A 22,572-nucleotide genomic window follows, 5' to 3' on the forward strand; every position below is an offset into this window, starting at 1 on the left:
CAAAACATGCAATTGTTGGGACCAACTTTCTAATTTTAGATTTGTTTTAACTGAATAATTGTGGACTTTGACCATATCTTGTAATTATGCACTCATGTAAAACATTTAAAACTCATTGTAAAACAAACTACTGCGAAATTCCATCGAAAAAACCATCGCATGGGTAATTTTATCTCAGTATGTCCTTCGAAATCACTAGGATCAACTATATTAAAATTCATGTAATAAATATTTACACAGTGGAAAATATCAAAGAAACTTGTTACAATATTCCAAGCCTATTTGCTGAAAAGTATTTATTGTAAACAAAAATTAGTAAGTAATGTGATTATATTTCTTATTACTGATATAACTAATATCTACCAAGCCCTGAACAAAACTGCCGTGCCATGAGCTAAAATTCACAACCGATAGCTTATTTGTAAACTCGTGTTTACCTAAAAGGTTTCTTTGCCCTTTGAAGTATAAAAACTCAAGTAAGATGGGTTTAACTGTGCAGGTTAATCATAAAATTTTTTGAATAAATATCGTGTCAATATTTATTACAAATGATTGAAAGATTTGGAGAGATTTTTTAGTAATTGTAGGTTATCAACAGAAGATGAATTAAAACTCGAAAAACCTATTGACCGCACACAATTGATCCATAATTAGGAATAACTACTACAGTAATTTATCGTTATTATCAAGGCACGAACTGTTATGTGTAGTGATATTAACAAGCACAGACTGATCCCACGCTGGTTAAGTATGAAAAAAAACAATTAACTAAACACTACAAGTTATGACATGTCAATCTGAATGAAATATTCAACAGAATGTGGTAATCTAAATGTTTTGTAACAAATATTATATTGAATATAACTGATGTCCTTGAACTTAACAAACGGTCGATGAAAATTGTAAACTACCAGTAAACAACACTTAAGTTACTGGTCACTTTCAACAACAACAACGCAAAAAAAACAGACCATAGCCAACAAATCTTTAATATCAATGGCTAATCATGAATATAAAACAAAATGACATATTTCACAAATGTAAATCGTGAAGAGTGAAAAAATAAGTTTTATTTGCAATAATTTTTTCTCCAATAATTCAATACATGTACAAACAAACAAACAAACAAAATATCAAACCACTAGAATGAAGTTACAAACTTTCATGAAACGTATATACACAAACTAGAGAGAGTAATAAATTAGAAATATATGAGGATTTGAATGATACAGTGATTGTTATTCATCCACATAAAAATACTAGGAAAAGTATTTAAATCAATAATAAAGAAACTTTATATATATATATATATATATATATATATATATATATATATACATCTGAATTGTAGGCTTCAAGTTAACTAAATAGTGAAAAGTGAAAGTTTTTGAATGAATAATTTTCTTTTTTAATATAACGTCAACTTTTAGTTGAGTTCACTGTTTCATTTGTATAAGGACAGTGTGAATTCCAATGAGTTTGAAATTCAATTGTATCTGTAGAATGAAATTCACATAATGGACATTTGCGTACTCGACATATTAGATCAGATTTATTAGTATCCTAAAGATAGTAAGTGAACAATAATAATATAAGTCAAATGTTTATCATAATCCATACATAAGTGAATAATTAAAAAAGAAACACAACAGTAGTTATGATATTAATTTTAAAAATGCTTACTAAAAGTGTTTTGCATGAAGTTTGATATTAGAATATTTACAATTACAGTCTACATAAAATAAAAATCCAAGCTTCATAGAACAAGATAAATAACGACACTATCTGCTAAGTTAGCCCATCAATAAACAGGTCGAAATATATGAAATATCAAGTCATCATCTCATAAATATTCCAAGAAATCAAGTGACTTTTGACTTGGAATTAAATTCGAAATTAATCTAAAAGCAGATATGATTGTAATTATAGGAATGAGATATAAACACATGAACACTCACCTCATCTTCGTTTTGTCGATTACACTGGTCACTGGTAGAACAAATACGTTCTTTCGACCCGTTTATACTTGTTACGTCACCACTGACTTCAGATATCTTTCCTACATCGTCACCATCATCTACTATCACCAAATCACCAGATTCATTTTCTTCACAGTCGCCAACATCTTTAACTACATCTCCTTCAAGTGCATGACACTCATGTGCATTGTTAGCAGCGGATACCGATATCGACACATCATTATTCTCACTTCCCACGTTCCTCTCACAAACTAATCCTCTAACCATACCTCCTACCTCACTCTCATCACACAAACGACCCGGAAATAATGAACAATCTTTACTTTCACAATCGTATGCACGAACTCGTTCATAATCATTACGTTTCACTGAATTTATCGGTGGTGTTGGAGGATGATCAACTCCAACACCTGGAAAACCATTCTGCGGAAAATAACTATACAAAATATCATCTTCTGGAGGTGGATAATATCTGACTATACGCAATAATGCTTCATTCTGTAAGTGAGAAACATGACGACCCAATGGACATCGGCGCATATGTTTTGCGACATCCCACTTCCACTTCGCTCGATAATGACAATAACAACAACCAAACATTCGATGCTCAGAATGGTTCACCATGTGAGCACGCAATTCACTGAACCAACGTGCACCAAATTTACAAACAGGACAAATAATCACTGGCTCCGACCCATCACATTTCTTCATACCTTCCACACCTGTTAATGGTGGTCCATTATCCAGAGCTTCAAATGAAATTTCATTCTCATTAATACCATACTCATATGCAGAAAGTGATCCTCTATCCTTCCTACTTTCTACTATACGATCCATACAACTGTCTTCCACTTTCCCAACGAACTTCCGAGTTTCAAGTGGTCTAGAAGTACAATCATCTGGTGAATGCGAATGGTCATTAACAAGACGAGGAAATGTATCAGAAGATACTTGAAAACAGTCCCTAGAACTACTAACCAACTTCTCACTACCTGTTGTCAACATAACAGTACCATCAAAACCCGAATGCAATCTTCCTTCAATCACTTCATCTACATTCTTCTTACTAGCACATGTTTCGACGGGAGCAGCAACAGAACACACACCCGACTTCTTCTCAGATAAAGTAACTAACAGACTACCAACAGCTAACAGCAAACTAGCCGAAGTGGTAGATAACTCAAAACTAGATTCATACGATTCACTCATTTTGTCGTCAACTTCATTCTCCAAAGTACTCAGTGCTGTTTGCAACAATCCAATCAGCAGAGCACGACTGACACGACTTTCTCTTTTCTTGTTCTTACCACCATTCTCCATTGAAGTGGAAGTCGGCGTTACTGACACTAATTCCTCTTGTTGTACCTTAACTGAATCATTTACAATAAAAGCATCAGCCTTGACCGAATCCACTGTGCTACCAGGACTAACACCCGTTCCGCTTGACGGTCGTCCACAGTCAACTTCAGTCTCCATTACCCTTACAACTGATAAATCAAGTGGTTTCACTTCATCTAAAGTAATTTCATTCACGTGTTGATCTACAGAATTCACACCTAACCGACTTGCCGCACAACTGGATATAATGTCACCATCTGGAGTGTTCCTGTTTGAACATGATGACTCATAAAATTTCTCTCTCACGTCAACAGCACATTCTTCTCTCCCACGCGAAACCACACTGTGTCTCCGTTTGCTACCCAGATTTGTATAATCAGTGTCCGGCGACCGAACACGTTTCACTCCACATTCAGAAACTCGACCATGCATCTTTGATTGAACAACTGGGGAAGGACAAGGTATGGCTGACAAACGCTTACGACCAACGACAAATCGATCTGAATGATCTCCCGGTACTGACAGATATCCAGATTTACGTAGCTCTGTAATCATATTGGATCTACTAACAACTATATCATTTTTCAGATCATTTTCATTCTGTTCACTGCCCATCCTACGAGACATTAAATGATTTGGATCAGGTAGACAATTTTCAGAATTCTCAGTCCTCATACTATAAGTCCGTCCCACTGAACCAGGACTCTTATATGAATAATTCTCTCTTCCTTCTAAATATTTATTATTCAGCTTATTTAAATTTGAATTCTCGATAGATGAAAGTGGAGTGTTATAACTATTGTTCAATGGCTTCCCATCACCTTCGGAATCGTCTCCATCTCCATCATCACCTTCATCCAATTCACCGTCAGCTTGACAGTTTCCTTCAGCATTACTCAATTCTGTAAAATGTTTATCTTTCCAATGTTTATTCAGTGATTTTTTGTGTTTATAACTGGAACCACATAGCCTGCATAGATAGACTTTGGAACCATCACTTTTATTTGTCTAAAATTGAAATAAATAAAAAGTAGAGGAGAAAGACAATCAATCATTACATTTGCTTAATGAAATATAATAAGTGAGACAAGAATTTCTGTATCTATACTTAATCAAATATCTCTTCAAAATACTAAAGTTACACGAACTATGTTTACATAAAAATATAAATTACAATAATATTTAGATAAAGATTGTCGATTAACAACATTCTCATCAAAAGATTTAGGGTAAGCGTTAGCTACTTGTCATTATTAAACCAAATAGTTATTCACCATATCGTTATACCAAAAAACAATTTTCACTTCTAATACTGTCAAACTATTGTTTTTAAAATATTCGCATAATAAATAATCAAAAATCTCAGCAAACTTTTTCTTCTTTCAATTTAAACAAAGAAATAGTACCACGTTTGTGAAGTTTCTAATGGTTAATCATGAAGTTAGATTAGTCTAAATAAATTAATTTCAGTAATTAGTTACCCGAAAGCTTAAGTGTTAGAATAGTTATAAATAGTCTTAATGAGTGCGTCTGTAGCTAGTTCAAGTGCATTAAACAATAAGGTGATATTAATATTACACTTTTATACTTATAGTGTTTTCTTACAAGTTTCTCCGTTAGTTTTCCCAATATTTTGAAATCAAAACGATTTGATCTACGTTTGCAACTCATGTGTTGTAATAGAAATTTGCTTGCCTGAACAACATTAAACATTTTTGTTGAGCATAACTGAGAATAGAAGACAGTATTGAAGCATAGCTGAACGTTGTATAAGTTAAAATCACATAGTTTCAATAATCATGAGTTGAAAAACGAAATACCTAAAATGACACATTAACCACTTAAGATTGGTCATATTTTAATAGTATATCAACTTGGAAATAATCTCCATATCATGTCAAGTGATACATTAAAATTTATGGACTATCAAATAGTACAGTTTTACAAATATTAAACACTTTAAATACTAATCTCCAATATTATAAAACTATGAGTCAAAAAAAATCCAGTTCAACATTAGATTTTGAATATTAACTCTCAGTGAAATTCAAGAAGCATGTTTTGACACATTTGAGATACATCTGCTAAGCACATCTGAATTGTTCTGTTGATATTCATATTATCTTAAGAAATGGATGGAAAACACGTACTAGTATTTATTGTTAACTACTATACAGGGATTTAATCAACTTACAAATGAATATCGAACTATTTAAGAAGACAATAGATTGATCAATTTACTTTTGAACAACCAATATATGAAAAAATGTAAGTACTAACAATTAATAATTTAATTAAATCTTGTTTAAATAAATTTTTACTAACTGACAATTATCAAAGTATTCATCAATGACTTCTCTATAAAGCTTAAACAATTTTAAATAAGGAAAGTTTAACATGGTAGTGTAGATTCATTTATTTTACAAATTCACTTCAGCTGCCTAGAACCTAGAAACAATACTAATTATTTATAAACAAAACGATGTACTCACCTCATGTGCAAAAAGATTTAATTAAAATATTAATAGACATATAAATATAGACGACCGTTAAAAATACATTTCCTAATCATTGTCTTTCAATTAAATCTACATCTATATTTGTCGAATTCAATTTTAATCAATATTGTTCCCATATAAGAAGTAAGTATATTCATTTTGTTATTAAAATAGCTAATATTATATATTGTTTCTGGGTTATAAACAGATGAAGAGAATCTAAATGAAATAAAATGAAACCATACTATTTCGCTATAATCATTATTCGTTTATTTTTTCTTTATTCAAATTTATATCAGAGAAAAATTGTATTCAGTAATTCTATCTATTCTGTGTATAACTTTCTTTTTTAGGAAACTGTTCATTTGGTCATTTTATATACTACTTTTAATGGTTTGGTTTCTCTTCTATTAGTTCTATTGAAAGAGAGAAAATTGTGATAATTCTAACTGATGAATTATAATTTCCAATTCTAAAATTTTTATATATTCATTCAATGGTACTTTTGTTGAACAAAACTAACCAGTGGAGTTCAACCGAGTCTGTTATGAGATAGTAACTCACTGAAGACAATGGTGGACGGTGGTGCAACTTCGTGGATTGGTTAAAGTCAGACATTAACACCGTTGTATGTCGGTTCAGTGGTCTAGTGGTTAAGCGCTCGCACACGAAACTGATAGGTCCTGGGTTCGAATCTCACGAGGCGGGATCATGGGTGCGCACTTCTGCTTCCCATACTAGGACGAAACGGCCATCCAGTGTTTCCAGGTTTTCCATAGTGGTCTAGCTTCAACTGACTCATGAATTCAATTATTAAATTACTATAATGTCCACAAAACCCTTCTCTGATTAAAAACTAAAAATAATTAAATTCTGTTAGTTAATAATTCAATATGTTTTACATTGATAGTGGTCAATTGCAACTAATTTGGAATCGATTCATTGTAATAGGAAATAAGAAAATGACTCAATTATTATTATTTTTTTTTCCTTTTCTCACTTAAATGACTTCAATGAATTATGCTGGTTTATAATTATACATTTGAAATGATGCAGGATGGTTAGAAATAGTTTTTATAGGTCAAGGGTCAAAATCCTTATGGCAATTTAGGATTATTGAATTTAAGCAGAAAAGAATTAAAAGAGAATATTTATAGTCTAAAATGCGTTAAAATGTGAGAATGTGTAACAGAAATCATTTGTCGATACTATAAGAAAAAAAATCTTTACGAATCTAATATTATCACTACTTTTACGTTGCGATCTGTCAGTAATTCAGATAAATATCTACATACAATTGATTTACCAACATAACAAAACGATACTAATAAAATTCATTCATTGATATAAAAATATCATTTTACTATACCTTATATACAGCTCATTAGACGTTGATTGCACTGAGTGCCAATCTGAACAAGGCCAATTCAATCAATCTTGAGCATATGAATGAATATAGCATATGTATCCGTGATTTTGTAACACAACTACCTTTAGAGGTATGTAAGCAATATCTAGGGTTTTTCCGATCATTTAGTGAGTGCATACTATGTATAAGAGCATGGTTTACACTGGGGTTTTCGTCTCAAGCCTTCGTTTTATTTTCTTTTTTATCTGGTGAGTTGGGATACCTTACATGTCGTATCCACAATGATATATATATATACATAGAGAGAGAGAGAAAGACTTAGGTATCTAAAATAAAGTCCCGATTGAAAATTACGCTCCTATATGCAGTGCTGACGCATGAAATGAACAGAGATGTTCGAAAATATCAGATATGCCACTTTAATTGAACACTAAAAAGAAAAATGGTTATCCTCACACCTATAAATCTACTAGCTGGAAGTTATATTGACCATTTAAAAAGTAATGATATTAAAAATTTTCCAGATCTCAATAAATAAGTTAACCCGTAACTCAGTCATCGAAAAAAAGTCAAACAATTAAGGCGCGCTTACAATTTGATTAGCAAAGAATCATAGGGAAAGTAGTCTCTTGTACTAATAAATGAAACCTTTAGTGAATTCTCTGTTATTTTTTTATGGAGTTAATTATGAATAGAAATAAATCATTAAATTGTGTTCATAAAGCACTCAATCTTTAACCTTTAGATTTCGGGTTTGAACTTTGATTCAATTATAACGCTTCGAGTTATTGGATTGTATTGCCAACAAAACAAAAGTGTGCATTGAAACTAGTCATACAAAGCTGTACTCGATTACTAAAGTTAGATTGAAATAAGAATTTACCATTGTCATATTATTTATCTATAGTTGTTTTGACACAATTCATACTTACATTAAGGTTAGATATGACAGGAAGTCGAATGTTGGAAAAGTTTGACAATTAATTAATCAAGAGAAATGTTTTGTAAATGAAATTAATCAATCCACAACACTACTCAACAGCGATAAATACAAAAATCTATAGTAAATCATATTTATACATGGATAAAAGTGACGCCTTGAGTTTCGGTGACAACCTGTCCATATTTGTAAGTATTATGACTTCGAAAACATATATTGATCTGATTACTTGAATGTATCCTCAAACTGTTTTAGTAGTCATATTACGGGATTTGTATGGGCGAAACAGTTCCACAACAGATCCTTTCAATAGGCCACCGATTCATGAACTCAATGGGACTATGGGTTATATACTTCTGTTAAGCAAGTTATTAAAACTATTGTTGTTTGGTAAAGAATGTTATTTCTAAATTTGTCAAAATTTCCTACATTTAAGTGAAATAGATTGATGATGCATCTATGTCAAAATCTTTAACTAAATAATTCAGAAATATATTTCTGGTGAGTTATATTAAAAGTCATAACGTTTGATTACATACATATTTAAATATCTCAATCAAAACTCTTGAAAATATATCACTCATACTAACAATAAAACTGCAATACACATTTTTTGTACTGTGGTTTTGAACTACACTTCAGTCCAAAGGCTATTCATTCTTACTTATCGGAGTAAACCAATTTAAGTGCAATGGTATACAAACCCATAATAGATCTTAAGTCGAGTGTTTTAACCACCAAATCACCAATTCATGAAGTATAAAAGAAAAAAATCAAATAAAAAAATGAATAAAACATTAACTTAATATCTATTGAATTCGCAGTTGAACCAATGGAATTTTAAATAAACAGGATCATAAGCAATAGTAGTCCGCTCATTTTTCAAAGTGAAAAGTTGGATACATTGCTGCCAGCTAAACCAACTCGGTAGCCATCTTCAAAATATTTAAGTCGAATTCATTAGTCGATCTAAGCTAGACCACCATTGAAAACCTGGAAACACTGGACGGACGTTTCGTTCCAGTATGGGACTCAAAAGTGTACATCTATGGTCCCACACCAATGGGGTTTGAACCCGAGCCCTTCGGTCGCTTACGTGAGTGCTTAACCTCTAGACCACTGATCCGACATCCGACGGTGTCATTGTCTAACTTTAATCGATCCATGATCTTGCCCAACCATTTGACCATTGTCTGAGGTGGATACCTGTCTCTACCCAACATAGATTGGATTCTACGGGTCATGGCTTCTCACTAGAACTCCAGGAAATTCATATTGAAGCCAGTTACTAGTAAACACACGATGAATATTATTAGAATGGAGGGTCTGTGGAGATTGTAGTAATTTTAACGGTTGAATTTGTGTCGATATAAGCTAGACCACCACTAAAAACCTGTAAGTATTGGAAAACCTAATATTTTAAATTCAACCATTTTATCTTGAACCTGTATTTCAAACATAATGATGAAGAAATAAAGAGATAATTGGAAGACAAAATAACTTATAAAACATTGAATAAAAATGTATTGGATTTAGAGTGAGACGTATTTTTTAGCACTATAGGAAGTACAAATTGAAATGAGTTCATGTAAAACACTGAAATCGATTATCTCGATGATACCACCGAATGTTTAAAATTGTAATAAACTACCGTTAGGGACCCTCTGCTTCCTCGCACAGATAAAAAAAACAGGACTCCGTAGCACAACATTAATGGATCTATCAATCTGATGTCTCTCTTTTTATCTACTTTATTTCACATCCAAATGTAAGCAATAAAAAATTCAGCCTTTTATTTTCTCTATATATCATAACCTACACTATTCCCTAATTTTTCTTAAATGAGGTCCCTGAAGGAAGTCAGATCTGCCAATGAAATCTGTTGATAATTTCCATATATTAAATTAATTTAATGAATCAAAAATCACACCCGATTGTTCCTTTTGCAATCAAATTATATTCAAACTATCGGTTAATATCCCAAGTGTTTAGATAACTAGTGCGATTCAAAAACAAGACGATGACACATAATTGGTTACTGAAACTTGTATAAAGTGAAATAGGTTTGGATATTACCATAAGCTATCAAGTCATTAAAATACAATTAGAATATACTAAAACCCAGACGTGAAATTTAATACGATTAAATAGTTAAGCAATATGACCCAATATAACGATCCATAAACTTAAACCGAGTACTATCTGACAGGAACACTACAGATTAAAAAATTCCAACCATAATCAGTTTTGTTACTAATGAATTAGACAATAAATAGTTCCTAGTGGTGAACATAATCTTGTCTGTACCATAATTCACGTACTAGTGATAATCTCCATCTGACCACATCATAGTTTTGAACAAATAGACTAAGTATTATAGCATTTAAAATACAATTATAAAAATACAGAGAATTACACTACAAACCACATAGACTAAAACTAAATATCAAAAAGTAGATATACCTCAAAAAATTTCCACGATTCCACAGGTCGACGAACATGGTAACGAAAACCTCCACCATATATATTTGACATATTCGAATTATTTTGATTTACTGGTAAAAATATTGACCTAGATGGTGATGTTGATTGCATTAGACAAGTAGCACCATTTGCAAGAGAATAAGCTGAATCGGTTGTACAATGATCTTTCTGTACTTCAGTAGAATTAGGAGAAAACTCTCTCTTTAATGGATTCTCAAAACTGGAATAATGAACATCGTCAAATTTTAGTCCACGGCAAACGACACCACCATCTCCATTAATTTGATATTGTTTTTCACTTAAAGGATTCCTTCTTAATGAATCAGAAGTCATTCGAAACAAATATATCCACTATTCACTTAAAATTCTAGTTTACTAGTTGAACAAAGTAGGATCTCAAATTCCAGATCGTAAACTTTTGTTTGGAAAATTGACAAGGTAATAGGATGAGTCCTCTTTTTTACCAGACCGTATGGGACACAATGCAATGAATGAGTAAGCGAATGGATGAGTGGTCTGAACAAATAGAATAAAGCAGCTGAATCATCGTTCTATCTATCTATGATTTTCTATGATTCCGTAACCCCTACCACCCTGTCTTACTGACCTCTATAGTCTTTGAGATCTGCTCATGGATGGGATAAAAGGTGGTAGGAAAGTCATTGAGGCAAACTTACATGACACACAAACAAATATTAATGTGAATAAATACTATAAATATAATTTTATCTATCAATTGACAGATCATCTACTTCCATATGATCGTGTTCAAGACACACGTTAAGTGATTTACGTCTACCAATGAGCGAAGCCTAATTTGTAGTTGTTTTGTTTTAATTTGAACTTCTCCCAATCTTCTACCACAGGGTACTTTTCATACCTAAATTCATTGTTTCGTTTTTCTGTATACTAGCAGTCTATGCCTTGGCACGGTGAATCATTGAGCAGATCACGTCCTTTGAGTAGTAATTCTGTAAACACATATGAACACGATAATACTATACTATAGAAGTAATTGGCATTTCTTATTGACATTTTTGAAAGACGGGAGTATTTTACCAAAATATTCGCCTTACTAGTCATCCTAACGGTTATCATTGTTTGTATGGGTTTGTTTTCCCCATTGTTGGTATTCAGGGCTGCGTTTGACCAATCTTTTTTAGCCTATGAGCTCCTTCAAGGAATCCTAGATACTGTTTATATTTACAAGCCGACTATATTTTGGTTAGTGTTATCCTCAACACCGGGACGTTGCTGCATCTAGCTTGAGTCCTGAATGAGACGCAACACATATCCCGGATTACAAAGCAGACCACTATCCAAAATATATATACACATACTGAGAAGTTTTGACATGATAAACTTGACTTGAAATACTAGAATGACTGAGGTGGATGAACTGATAATTGTCCCTTGGATAGATATCCCTGATAAAATAAACTTCAGAAAACAGAATCATTGGCTACTTAACTAAATATGTTCTCGAGAATTAAAAGTATGAAAAATGGTTTAATACTAGGTTAGTAATATTCCACTGTTGACATTTAGGATCTCAAGGGCCTGTCTCTGTCGCCATATGCACATCCTGATCGATTTGTGTCGACTTGGCATTTACTCACAAGTTTCTAGTATATGTGGTATGTGGCTAGGAGTGGAGTCCAAGTCTCAAACAGGTCGAAACGCACGTCCTAGATGTCAGTTGCACCCACGTGTCAAATATACTAAAATAGTTTTTAAAAAAGCGGTTTACAAAAGTAGTCACTGATTCACCATTTCGTCCTCGTCGTATTGACAAGTTTCCACTTCTAATGATGATTATTACATAATATAATATAGTATGTAGGGAATGTTACACATAAATCAACTTCAATGTAACTTCCAAGTGTACAAACACATAAATATGCTAGTACTGAGAATAGGACCAAGTTCAAACTTCAACCGATCTATTTAATAATGTATTGTGTTTTAAATATATATATGAAGTAGAGTTGTGAAATAAACCTCTCACTAACCAGTGAACTCAATTAAATTATGAAAGATTTATGTAAGTTTTATAAAGTCATAAATTCTGTTTCTCGATATTTATTGCGTGATCGGTTTCATGTGAAATTGATGTTAGTGACATTAGTATTAGCAGTACTATTGTTATTACCATTATAAAATATTTTTTTGTTGACAACATAAATTATCAAAGAACAAATTTGATATTTGAAGCACAAGTTTATTTTTTGTTGACAATTATCGCAAAAACGTTTAAATTATTCAATCTAGTATATTCTTATGAATTAAATAAATAATTGCTTTTAAGAATAATATTGACAATAACTATAAGCAAATATGGATAATGGCTAGCAGTGGAATTCAGGACGCGCGTTTCGTCGCGCTCGGGACTCATCGGCCAGATCTACCTGCATCTCAGTGTTGATGTTCACTCTATGATTCGAACCCAGTATTGTTCGCCTCAAACGCCACCGCGTTATCCGCCTAGTTACTGAGTCCTGCTAGCCACTTGATTGTGCAACCGGGTGAAGCTTAAATTCACTTGGTATTATTGTATATATATATATATATATATATATAGAGAGAGAGAGAGAGTTAATGTGTTTTTTCACACTGATGTAGTTATTAACATTTACTTACTAAATCCTATAGCTACCATCAATAAGACACTCCATCCCTGTTGGAGATGCTAGGGCCTCAGCAATCACTTAGTTATTGTCTTATTTTTGTGATTTTATTTTGGAAATTTGAATTTTTTGTTTTCGCCCATTTTTACCTTCAGGTTGAATTTCCCATTTGGAAGGACCCTAGATGTCATTGGTTCGTTGTTTTCTTAATACGCTATTTTGTGACGTTTCCCAAGGACATTTCTATGCTGTATACATACACTTGAGTTGTGTGCTTGGTTGTTCGTGTTTTCTGGCTGTTTGTGGAATATACCTTTCCATCATCTGAACCAGATCTTCTGTCTCTTGTTGGTGGAGCTGGGACGCATTGGAATGGTTAGGATTGTTTTGTCATTGTGCTACTGACTTTCATTCTGTTCACTGATTTAAGGTATTTTTTAATCTCTTCAAACATAGAAATCCCAAAGTTTAAACATGTATGCGCTTTTGCGGAAGTTTTGTAAAGCATAAGAGTAATTTACAAAACAATATGATATGACTAGGATGGATTTCTTAAAGTTTTAGAGGGAATCTGTCACTTACATAGTTGATCAATTCTAAAGTGAGATATTTTCCCACTGATAATATTGAATCCAATTAGAAAATAACTGGAGGTGAGAAAAATACCGACAAATGAACTCAACTCTTTAGTTAGATGGTATCATGACCCTTCTAAAGCTTAAAAGACTTAGAATTAGCCACAGCTGATGAGTTTTAAACAGCACAAGTATTCTTTCAGAACAGTGGTCGGAAACTTGGTCTACCTGATTTTAAACAAACTGGGGAAAAAATTAAAAGTAATGAATCAGAAGTGTATGACTTAAATTTCATAAACATTATAATACGTCAGTAACACATATATTGAACATCAACAAAACAATATAGATCTCCACATAGTATTTCGTCTGCTAAAGTTAAGAAATAAATCAACAATACATATGCAAATTGCAAGCGAATATTTTCCCCCATTAGATTTGAACTTAAATCACTATGAACCACGTTCAAGGAAGTTATAGAGTTATCTAAATTACGAGTGAATATTTGAGTGATTAGACTTAACCGTTGAATTCAGCCATAATGAAGATATTCACCTTAGATCTGACTCAATCCTATTATTCTATTTGTTCGCTATAGCCCTTGATCATTAGAACTGAACTAATGCTCAGGTAGACAGCTTCTTAACATTTATTTGAACGGTGCGACGGCTTGGGTTTTCTTTAATTTCAAGTGACGTTCTTTTTGTGCATAAAACAAATACTTGAACTCATGAGCCAATTGAAGCTAGACTACCACGGAAAACCTAGAAGCACTGGACGACTGTTTCGTCCTAGTATGGGACTCCTCAGTAGTGCGCACCCTCGATCTAGCTTCAATTGGCTCATGAATTTAACTAATAAATTACTAAAATCTCCACCAAACCCCTTCTGATAAAATAAATATGTAGAACAACATTATTCAAGTACTTTGGATAACAATGAATCTATCACGAACACAATTTAGTTCAATTAGAGTTAGATTAACATATATCGAAACTTCTTTTAAAAAAGATGAATATCAGTCTGAATAACTCCATACAACATCTATAGCTATGACACTGGATGGTACGTATAAAGAGTTCCATGAGGAATATTCGTTCACTAATTCTTTCATATATCTACTTGCTAAGAAGTGCAAATGGTTGAACACCTTTTATTTACAATCTGTAAAATAATCGATGAGATTGAGACAGAAATGCTTCTTTTGTAACTAAATCAGGTGAATAATGATCAAGTAATACAAAGAACACTAATCAAACTCTTGTAAATGATTATTCCCAGGTTATCATCTCAACTTCATTTATTATTTCTGAAGTTGGATCTATGATATGATTGAGAATATTATTAGTCATTCAAAATTTTTACGCTAGTCTATTCTCGGAGAAAAGGGAAAAATGATGCATACATATGGAGATAATTAGTTATTTAATGAACTCCCCTAGTCTTTGCCTAGTTAAACAGCTGTCTACCTGTATTGAATTTTGTATCTTCTTAAAATTTGTAAATACAGATTTTTTTGAGAGCCTAAATAGTATCGAGATATTAGTACCATGTGAGAGAGCCATATGGTCATATGAATAATTCTGCTTAGCTAGATTCAAGTATAAATAAGGTCAGAACTTTAGAAACTTGAACAAAATGAGACGAAGATTGAGTAGGGGGAAAGGTTAGTTGGTGGACAGATTGATCTAACCAAGTCAGCTCACTCTGTGCACATCTTCCATTGTTGACATGATAATAATATTAATGAGTGGGTGTTTAAGTTTGTAATTAGACAGACAAACACAATATCTGATAGGAAGAGAGAAAGTAGAGTGAGACTCTAAATTAGATCACATCCTTTGTCTCATACCTTATTAGTGTAGTCCAAGCATTGGAATGAGTTATAAAAATATCAATACAACATAGACATAAGGAAGTACTTGGACCAAAAATGTATTGATTTGAATGACTAATACGTCCATAACTTTGATCTTAGACGGGGAGGTCCATTAATCAGAGTGTTTAATTTATGTTGTACGCGGTAGTAGGATCACAGGATTTTTTCCATAGAGTAATGTCAGTTAATTAACAGGTGTGTCCATGATTGTAATTGGTTCAATGAGGTTGTACTTTAAATTGTGATAGAAAACTAGCCCATGTCGAAATATACTAGAATAAAATACTGAAGGCTGACCACTCTAAAATTGCAAAAAGATTGGAAACAGTTTGGAGGTTATTGTAACGTCAAATATCATCAGAGAGTTATATTTACAACTACGAGATTTTTGTTCCTTCTAAGATTCTAAAAGGTTTTATTTAGTGAGACAAATGAAGACATTTCTCAAGTGAATAGCAAACAATAATTCTCGCTAAAGAGTTTAGAGACTGGCAGATTTTTGTGAATTACCAGACTAACCTTAAATCTAGCCACTGTATTTCTAAAATCATTAAGTGAATAAATCATAATTTGTTAGATGATATATTGAGTTACTAGGATCAATTTTATTAAGTAGAGTAACTTAACATAAAAATGCATTGAATAAACGGATAACTACCAAATGTATCAGTGCATTATATACATTTTGTAGACTTGAATTATGAATTCTATACTTAAAAAAATATCACAAACTGAAGTGTTTCATATCCGCACCTATAGCTAGTCTGGGTAAGCTGACAGATCGTGTTAAACTTTTTTGTTTACAGATGTCATTTATTTAGCAAATAAACATGTACAGGAATTCCTATGTTATCGCTAGCTAAGACCGCATAATCACTCAAAGGTGATGCACTTAAATGGTCTTAATATGTACATAATGAATAATTGCTCATTATCATTTAACTTTTGCCTACAACGAATATTGTGCATAAGAATTATTATTACCCACTAAAATCAATGGGTTTAGCTGGTTTTCTTCGGTTAGTGTTTTTTAAAGTTTCTTTTTATGAGATGAGGTTGTTAACTTTACGCCAAATCTTTTAATTTATCAAGGCTTGAGAGTAGCACTAAACCTATAAGGGTTCCGTGAAGAGTTAAAGGAGTATTTGATAGCTGAGGAATTCCTAACTTGAAACTGTCAAGTAGAAAAGAAAGATGCAAACCAAATGACACATGGAGTCGGGAATCGGAAGCAGATATTAAGATCGTGAATACAACTTGATAACATTTGGAAAAGAGAATCTATGATATTGTTACTTGAAGATCTCAGGTTGGAGGCCTATGACCCATGAGGGACAATAGGCTTAAATAATTAAATGCTAAAATTGGTTCATAAACTATTTAAAATCAAGGAATAAACTGTACAACTCACTCTGATATTTCTGAGCAGTTAAATACTGTTAGACGCTGTAGAGTTAACAGAAGTTTCCATTAGAATATTAATATATGATACTGATAAATGTATATTTTCCCTTGTCTGGATACTCTTCATATATATCAGTAGGTATTTAATAAAAACCTATGAATTACTTCACCAAAACTGTCAGCCGAATGTATGTCAATATGAACTGGTTTTCAACTACCGAGTGATTGATATTGATAGGATCTAGGACTTTATACTATTCAATATTACATCTTGTACTTAGATTGTAAGTAAATATTTCAAAATATCAGTGATTCTTTCATGAATATGATGATTTTCATTTTTTTTATATTTGATATAAAGTGAATTTTACGATAAGACACAGTGACTGAGGGAGAATATTATTGACGAACGATCTTTAAACGAAACTACTGTGACCTTGAGAAATTTCAACCACTTTTATGGTCGAATAAGTGTTACAGATTAATGTGAGTAATTAAAACTTGAAGTTAGAGTTAGAACTTAAGGTAACGCATTAGAGTTAAGGCTTTCATCATGAACAAGCATCAATTATGATGCCAAAATGTTATTTAGTCACATGGATGAATGAATTTTGCGTCGAAATTAAAAACTCACTTTTATTTCTAGTTGGTTTGTCTATAAATTATGGTCCTAACTCGTTAATTATTCAATTTATGCTTATGTACAACTTCCTCACATCCATCAAGGTTTTATTTTCACTAGTCACTTATTTTCATTAGAATATCGGACCCATCTTCAGGGTCGATGACACACAATATTAAGGTTTCTCATCCTAAGACTGCACTGTCGTCCAGTGCTCCTACGTTTTCAAAAATTGTCTAACTTACATCGGCTCGTGATTCCAATGAAACTCAACGATCTCTATAACTTCATACTGAAAATTATGTGGTAATTAATGACTTGCTTTTAGAGATAATTCCCAGAGTTCTAGTGAAAAGCCGCGGCCTGTAAAGTTAATTCGTTTTTAGATATAAATCTGTGCTAGTCATTTGTTGAATTATAAGAGAGTTTTATCATCTTCATGTGTAGAAACAACTACCTTCACAAACTAATTTCAGCTGAAGTTATGGTATAAAAACTAAATGGACTCTAGGAGGTTGTTACGTTAGAGCTTGGAACACCCTAGGAGTTCACAACCTTTAACCCTTTCATGAAATCGAAACTAATATCTCTAAGTCTCAAGGTAAGTAATATAACTTCAACAATTTACAATCCAATCCTCTACATTTGTAACTACAGTCATATATTTTTATGAAAGTTTTTTTGTGTTTAATAGTTAAATTATTTCAGAATCAATATTAGTCGCTTGAAACCTGATTAACTGCAATTATTAGATGATATCGAGAATTCACAGTAGCAATCGTACACTCAAAAGATCAATAACAGTTAATTTTATGCGCTGAAACAATAGAATTAGACAGTAATAATTTCCTAATATCTTTGTAAAATTATCCTTAAAGTAAAACAAAGATGACGATAATAATTGAAAGGAAAGTATGTTTGACTATAGTCAAAGAGTAAACTGGCCATTTAGAACAGGCGAAATATTTTGTATTGGATCACCCTTGATTTAATAGAAATACTTAATCGAATCCATTCAATTATTAAAGTTTAGTAAAACTAACAATCTTTGTTCTTGTTCTCGTCAAAACTAATAGGGTCAGCATCAAGATCAAACATTTACAAAACTATTTCTTTTAATGAGTTATTAACCACTACAAAATTTAAAAAGTCGAAAGTATAAAATCATTCGAATAGAAATAAACATATCGGTGAAACAGTTAAAGTGTAAAGTAATTGGATTAGCTTTTCATTATAGTGGACTCAAAGGTTTAATATTAATATTTCTAAATGGGTTTGGCTTATTTTTCATGCAACTAGGACGAAACGGCCGTCCAGTGCTTCCAGGTTTCCAACGATGGTCTAACATCAATCGGTTCATGATCTCAATCAAAAATATCTAACCATTTTTATACGGAATCACATAAAATAGGTGTAATATCTGTGATCTTATGATAATCTAAATATTATAATGAAACAGTCATATTAATTTAATGCTTTTATAAATAGTAATTACAATAATCATTGTACTTTAAATTTTGATGTATGTAATGAAGTGGATAGACTAGAAAGAAAAAACACCTTCATATTTCAGAGAAACATGAACCACAGAACATAAATCAGAGTGATAATCAGTATATCAGTGTTACTATTTCCTATATACTGTTCCTATTATAAACATGCATTTTGATTTTGATTTTGATTACAAATCAAGTAGTAAACTTATTCTAATGTTATCAAAGGAGTTATTGACCAGTTTAGAAATGTATTTTACCATTGTGTATGTTTATATGTATGCATATGTGCTTGTGAATAAATGAGATCAATCTGTTTTGTGAAGTTTATTCAAGATAATTTTTCTAAATATTCACAATAATGTCGAAGGTCAATAGTATTATAATAATATTTTAACTGAAGATAATTTGTAAAACGAACTGACATCAGTTCATTATGAAAATGCATTTCATTATGAATAAATTTTCAAAACTTTACTAAACCAAACATTCTTATATATTTGCTTTGTTCTATTTTATCATCTAAAGTCCATTCCTGAGACATTTTACGTATATTAGTTGAAACGACATAGTTTTAAAAAAGTGTCATTCTAGAAAATTCCTATAGGAAGACTGAATAACTATCCAGTGCTCCTTGGCTTCCAAAAATATCCCAATACAGAATGATCTTTTGAAGAATATAACCTTTACATAAAACCGAACTCAAAAAGCTTCTATAGTTATAATATAAATCAATAAAAATAATAACTACTTGTTAATCTAGTAAAATGATGTTATTTCGAATAAAAAACGACGAAATCTTATCACTTATAAGAACTATCGAGTAGATCAATTGCACTGATATATTTTGGTTTTTTTTGTCAAAGGAAAGAATGGAGTAAATAAACTGTGGTCAAACTTTAATCCAAATTAATTTACATTGAAAGCACCAAAAAATGATACTGAGAATTCAGCGATCTAAATGTTAAAAGCTTATCGTAGGTCCAAAGACCCTGTGTTCGAACCCCATCGTAGTCATGAATACTTATTGATGAGAAATCCCACAGTGAGATGAAAACTGCCATCCAATGCTTACTGGTCTTTTCAATGGTTATCTAACTAAGATCAGTTCTTGATACAAACTGCAAATTTCTTTTAAGCAAAAACTAAACTTTATATCTTTTCAGAAAATCAAACTTTTTTAACTTACTCTTCTAAAATCTAATAAATTATTATTAAGAAGTCGGTGGCTTCCAAGGTCAAGAATTACTTCATCGTATAAGCTATCTTTAAGAAACTATTGATGTATCAAAAGAGAACCAAACTAGCAAACAAGAAATACCTGATCCGGAGCATAGAAAATGTAAAAATTACACTTCTCATAAATGTAATAATCTAGAAATTTTTTTATTGAAGAGATTTGAATAGTTTGAACACTAATGAATAAAATCAACTTGGGGAATCGCTTCAGTTTTAAATTTCTTCAGCAATATAGACCTATGTACTTCATTGTAAATTAGCTTTTTTAATATAGGATAACTCATATAAACAAAAAGTATATTGCTCAAGCTTTTTTTAAATGTCGTTTGTTCACGTGCCATCTGTAACATGTAAATAACCGTTTTCTAAATATCCATAGATGCATAAAAACAGGTTATTGATGTGACTAAAATTCATGGCTTTTTTATAACTAGAAAATGCCCAGGAAAAACTTTGTTACAGTTTAGGTCTACTCCATCTGGTCTGTACATGTTATGCATTTTCATCACTTTTATTATTATTATTATTATTATTATTATTATTATTAATGTCGTGTGTAAGTATTTGTACAGTGATATCTGTATCCTCCTCCTATGGTTCACTCAAACACACATATACAGGCATAAACACCACCTTTTATTAAGTTTGGCCTCTACCATCCATCCCCTCATTATTTTACTTTAAAATTAAGTCTCCAGAGCGTGAACATAAAACTTTATTTTAAAAAATGAGAAGAGCGAAGCTATGCGATGCGATTCACACACACACACTACACAATTGCTAGAATAAAAACGTATTAAATACTAGTAAATCACAATTGTACTTGACCTAATTTTGTCTACATTCCTGCTGTTTTTTTATTTGTAGACAACAAATAGGTGCGCGTGTTTGCACATACATATATACACACACAGAATATATATACAAATCCAGGACCACTTAATTCTTATATTGGAAATTAGAATATTATAAGTATTTTTGTTTCATATTTCTGATCAGGATTGTATTCCCGTGGAAATAAAATAAATGCATCAAATAATATATGATGTTTCAGTTTTTTTAGTAAATAAACTGATATACTTATACATTCATTCTATTTAGTAAAACGAAATTTCTACCGTTGATAACATCTTTTGAATTTATATTAAAACAAAAGTAAAATAATTTGACCTTAAGGATAAAAATTCAAGGAATAATCACCGTAACCTATTGAAAGTGTCATGCTAACAACACTAGTTCAAATTATCGAGTTGTCTTAATCTCGCATAATTGTAAATTGTTCTCGATTGTGTTCATCATTATATGTAAATGCATTTCATATGTTTGCTCAGATGTCGAGTCATTTTTTCTTCCCTTTTCCAGCTTTTCTTACGAACCGTGCTCTTCACTCTAACCTAGTACGAAAAAGTGGTTTCCATCTTAGACATGGAGACTTAAAACTACAAACTGATTATTTTTAAGTTTATTTACGGTCTAAATGCCTGTAGTAATAGTGGAAGGAATTTAATGAAAGTTAAAATGTGAAATTATTTTAGGAGGTAGGGTGTTTGTATTTATTAGTAACGGTTTTGGATCTCATATGTTACCAAATAAAGCAAAATACAGTTAGCATTCACTTAACCTAGAATCCAGAATATAACGTTTTAATACTGTTGAATAGTTTAGCAACATTTAGCTTAACTTAATACTTTAGGGATAATGTTGACCATAGATATTTGAATATTCAGGGCGTAGTATCTAGAAATTTGGGTCATTTTTCCGTTTATTTACTTTGTGAGTATTGGATATTAGAGTGTGCTTTCTAATAGACATTCACTTCAAGTTCTAATCTCTGAATCGATCATTTTCTCCCCTAAATGGGAGATAATCTGTTGGCACATTACAATTGTCAGAATACTTCTTCTGCCCCCCCTTTATTTCCATTACAGTGTTATCGTACAGCATAGTATTGATGTTATCATGAATCTCCCGTCAATGATATGAAAAAAATACCTACTTGTATATATTTGTCACACATAAATATACGAAGAATGCGTCATAAAAGTTGATGCTCTGCAAAACATATCAAGTAATCTTTTTATGCATATAGATTCTTATATCAACTAACTACCCTTCCCCCCTTTAT

General features: G+C 31.7%; 1 protein-coding gene across 3 annotated transcripts; it reads right to left on the minus strand.

Moving 5' to 3' along the window:
* Window positions 1-1,419: 1,419 nt before the first annotated feature.
* MS3_00003767 (uncharacterized protein) lies at window positions 1,420-22,494 on the minus strand (the record flags this gene model as incomplete). Of its 3 annotated transcripts, none has more annotated exons than XM_051211630.1 (3): window positions 22,444-22,494; window positions 1,959-4,325; window positions 1,420-1,563 (listed from the first exon to the last, which is right to left on the minus strand). In XM_051211630.1, exons 1-3 carry the CDS (start codon window positions 22,462-22,464, stop codon window positions 1,420-1,422), a joined length of 2,532 nt encoding a protein of 843 aa, XP_051071716.1. In that variant the 5' UTR covers window positions 22,465-22,494. The 3 variants fall into 3 exon arrangements, with proteins under 3 accessions (XP_051071716.1, XP_012799995.1, XP_051071715.1); XM_012944541.3 differs by lacking the exon at window positions 22,444-22,494 and adding an exon at window positions 10,588-11,028; XM_051211629.1 differs by lacking the exon at window positions 22,444-22,494 and adding an exon at window positions 7,777-7,838.
* Window positions 22,495-22,572: the final 78 nt, after the last annotated feature.

Source organism: Schistosoma haematobium, chromosome ZW (genome assembly GCF_000699445.3).
Source record: "Schistosoma haematobium chromosome ZW, whole genome shotgun sequence".
NCBI classification, from domain to species: domain Eukaryota; kingdom Metazoa; phylum Platyhelminthes; class Trematoda; order Strigeidida; family Schistosomatidae; genus Schistosoma; species Schistosoma haematobium.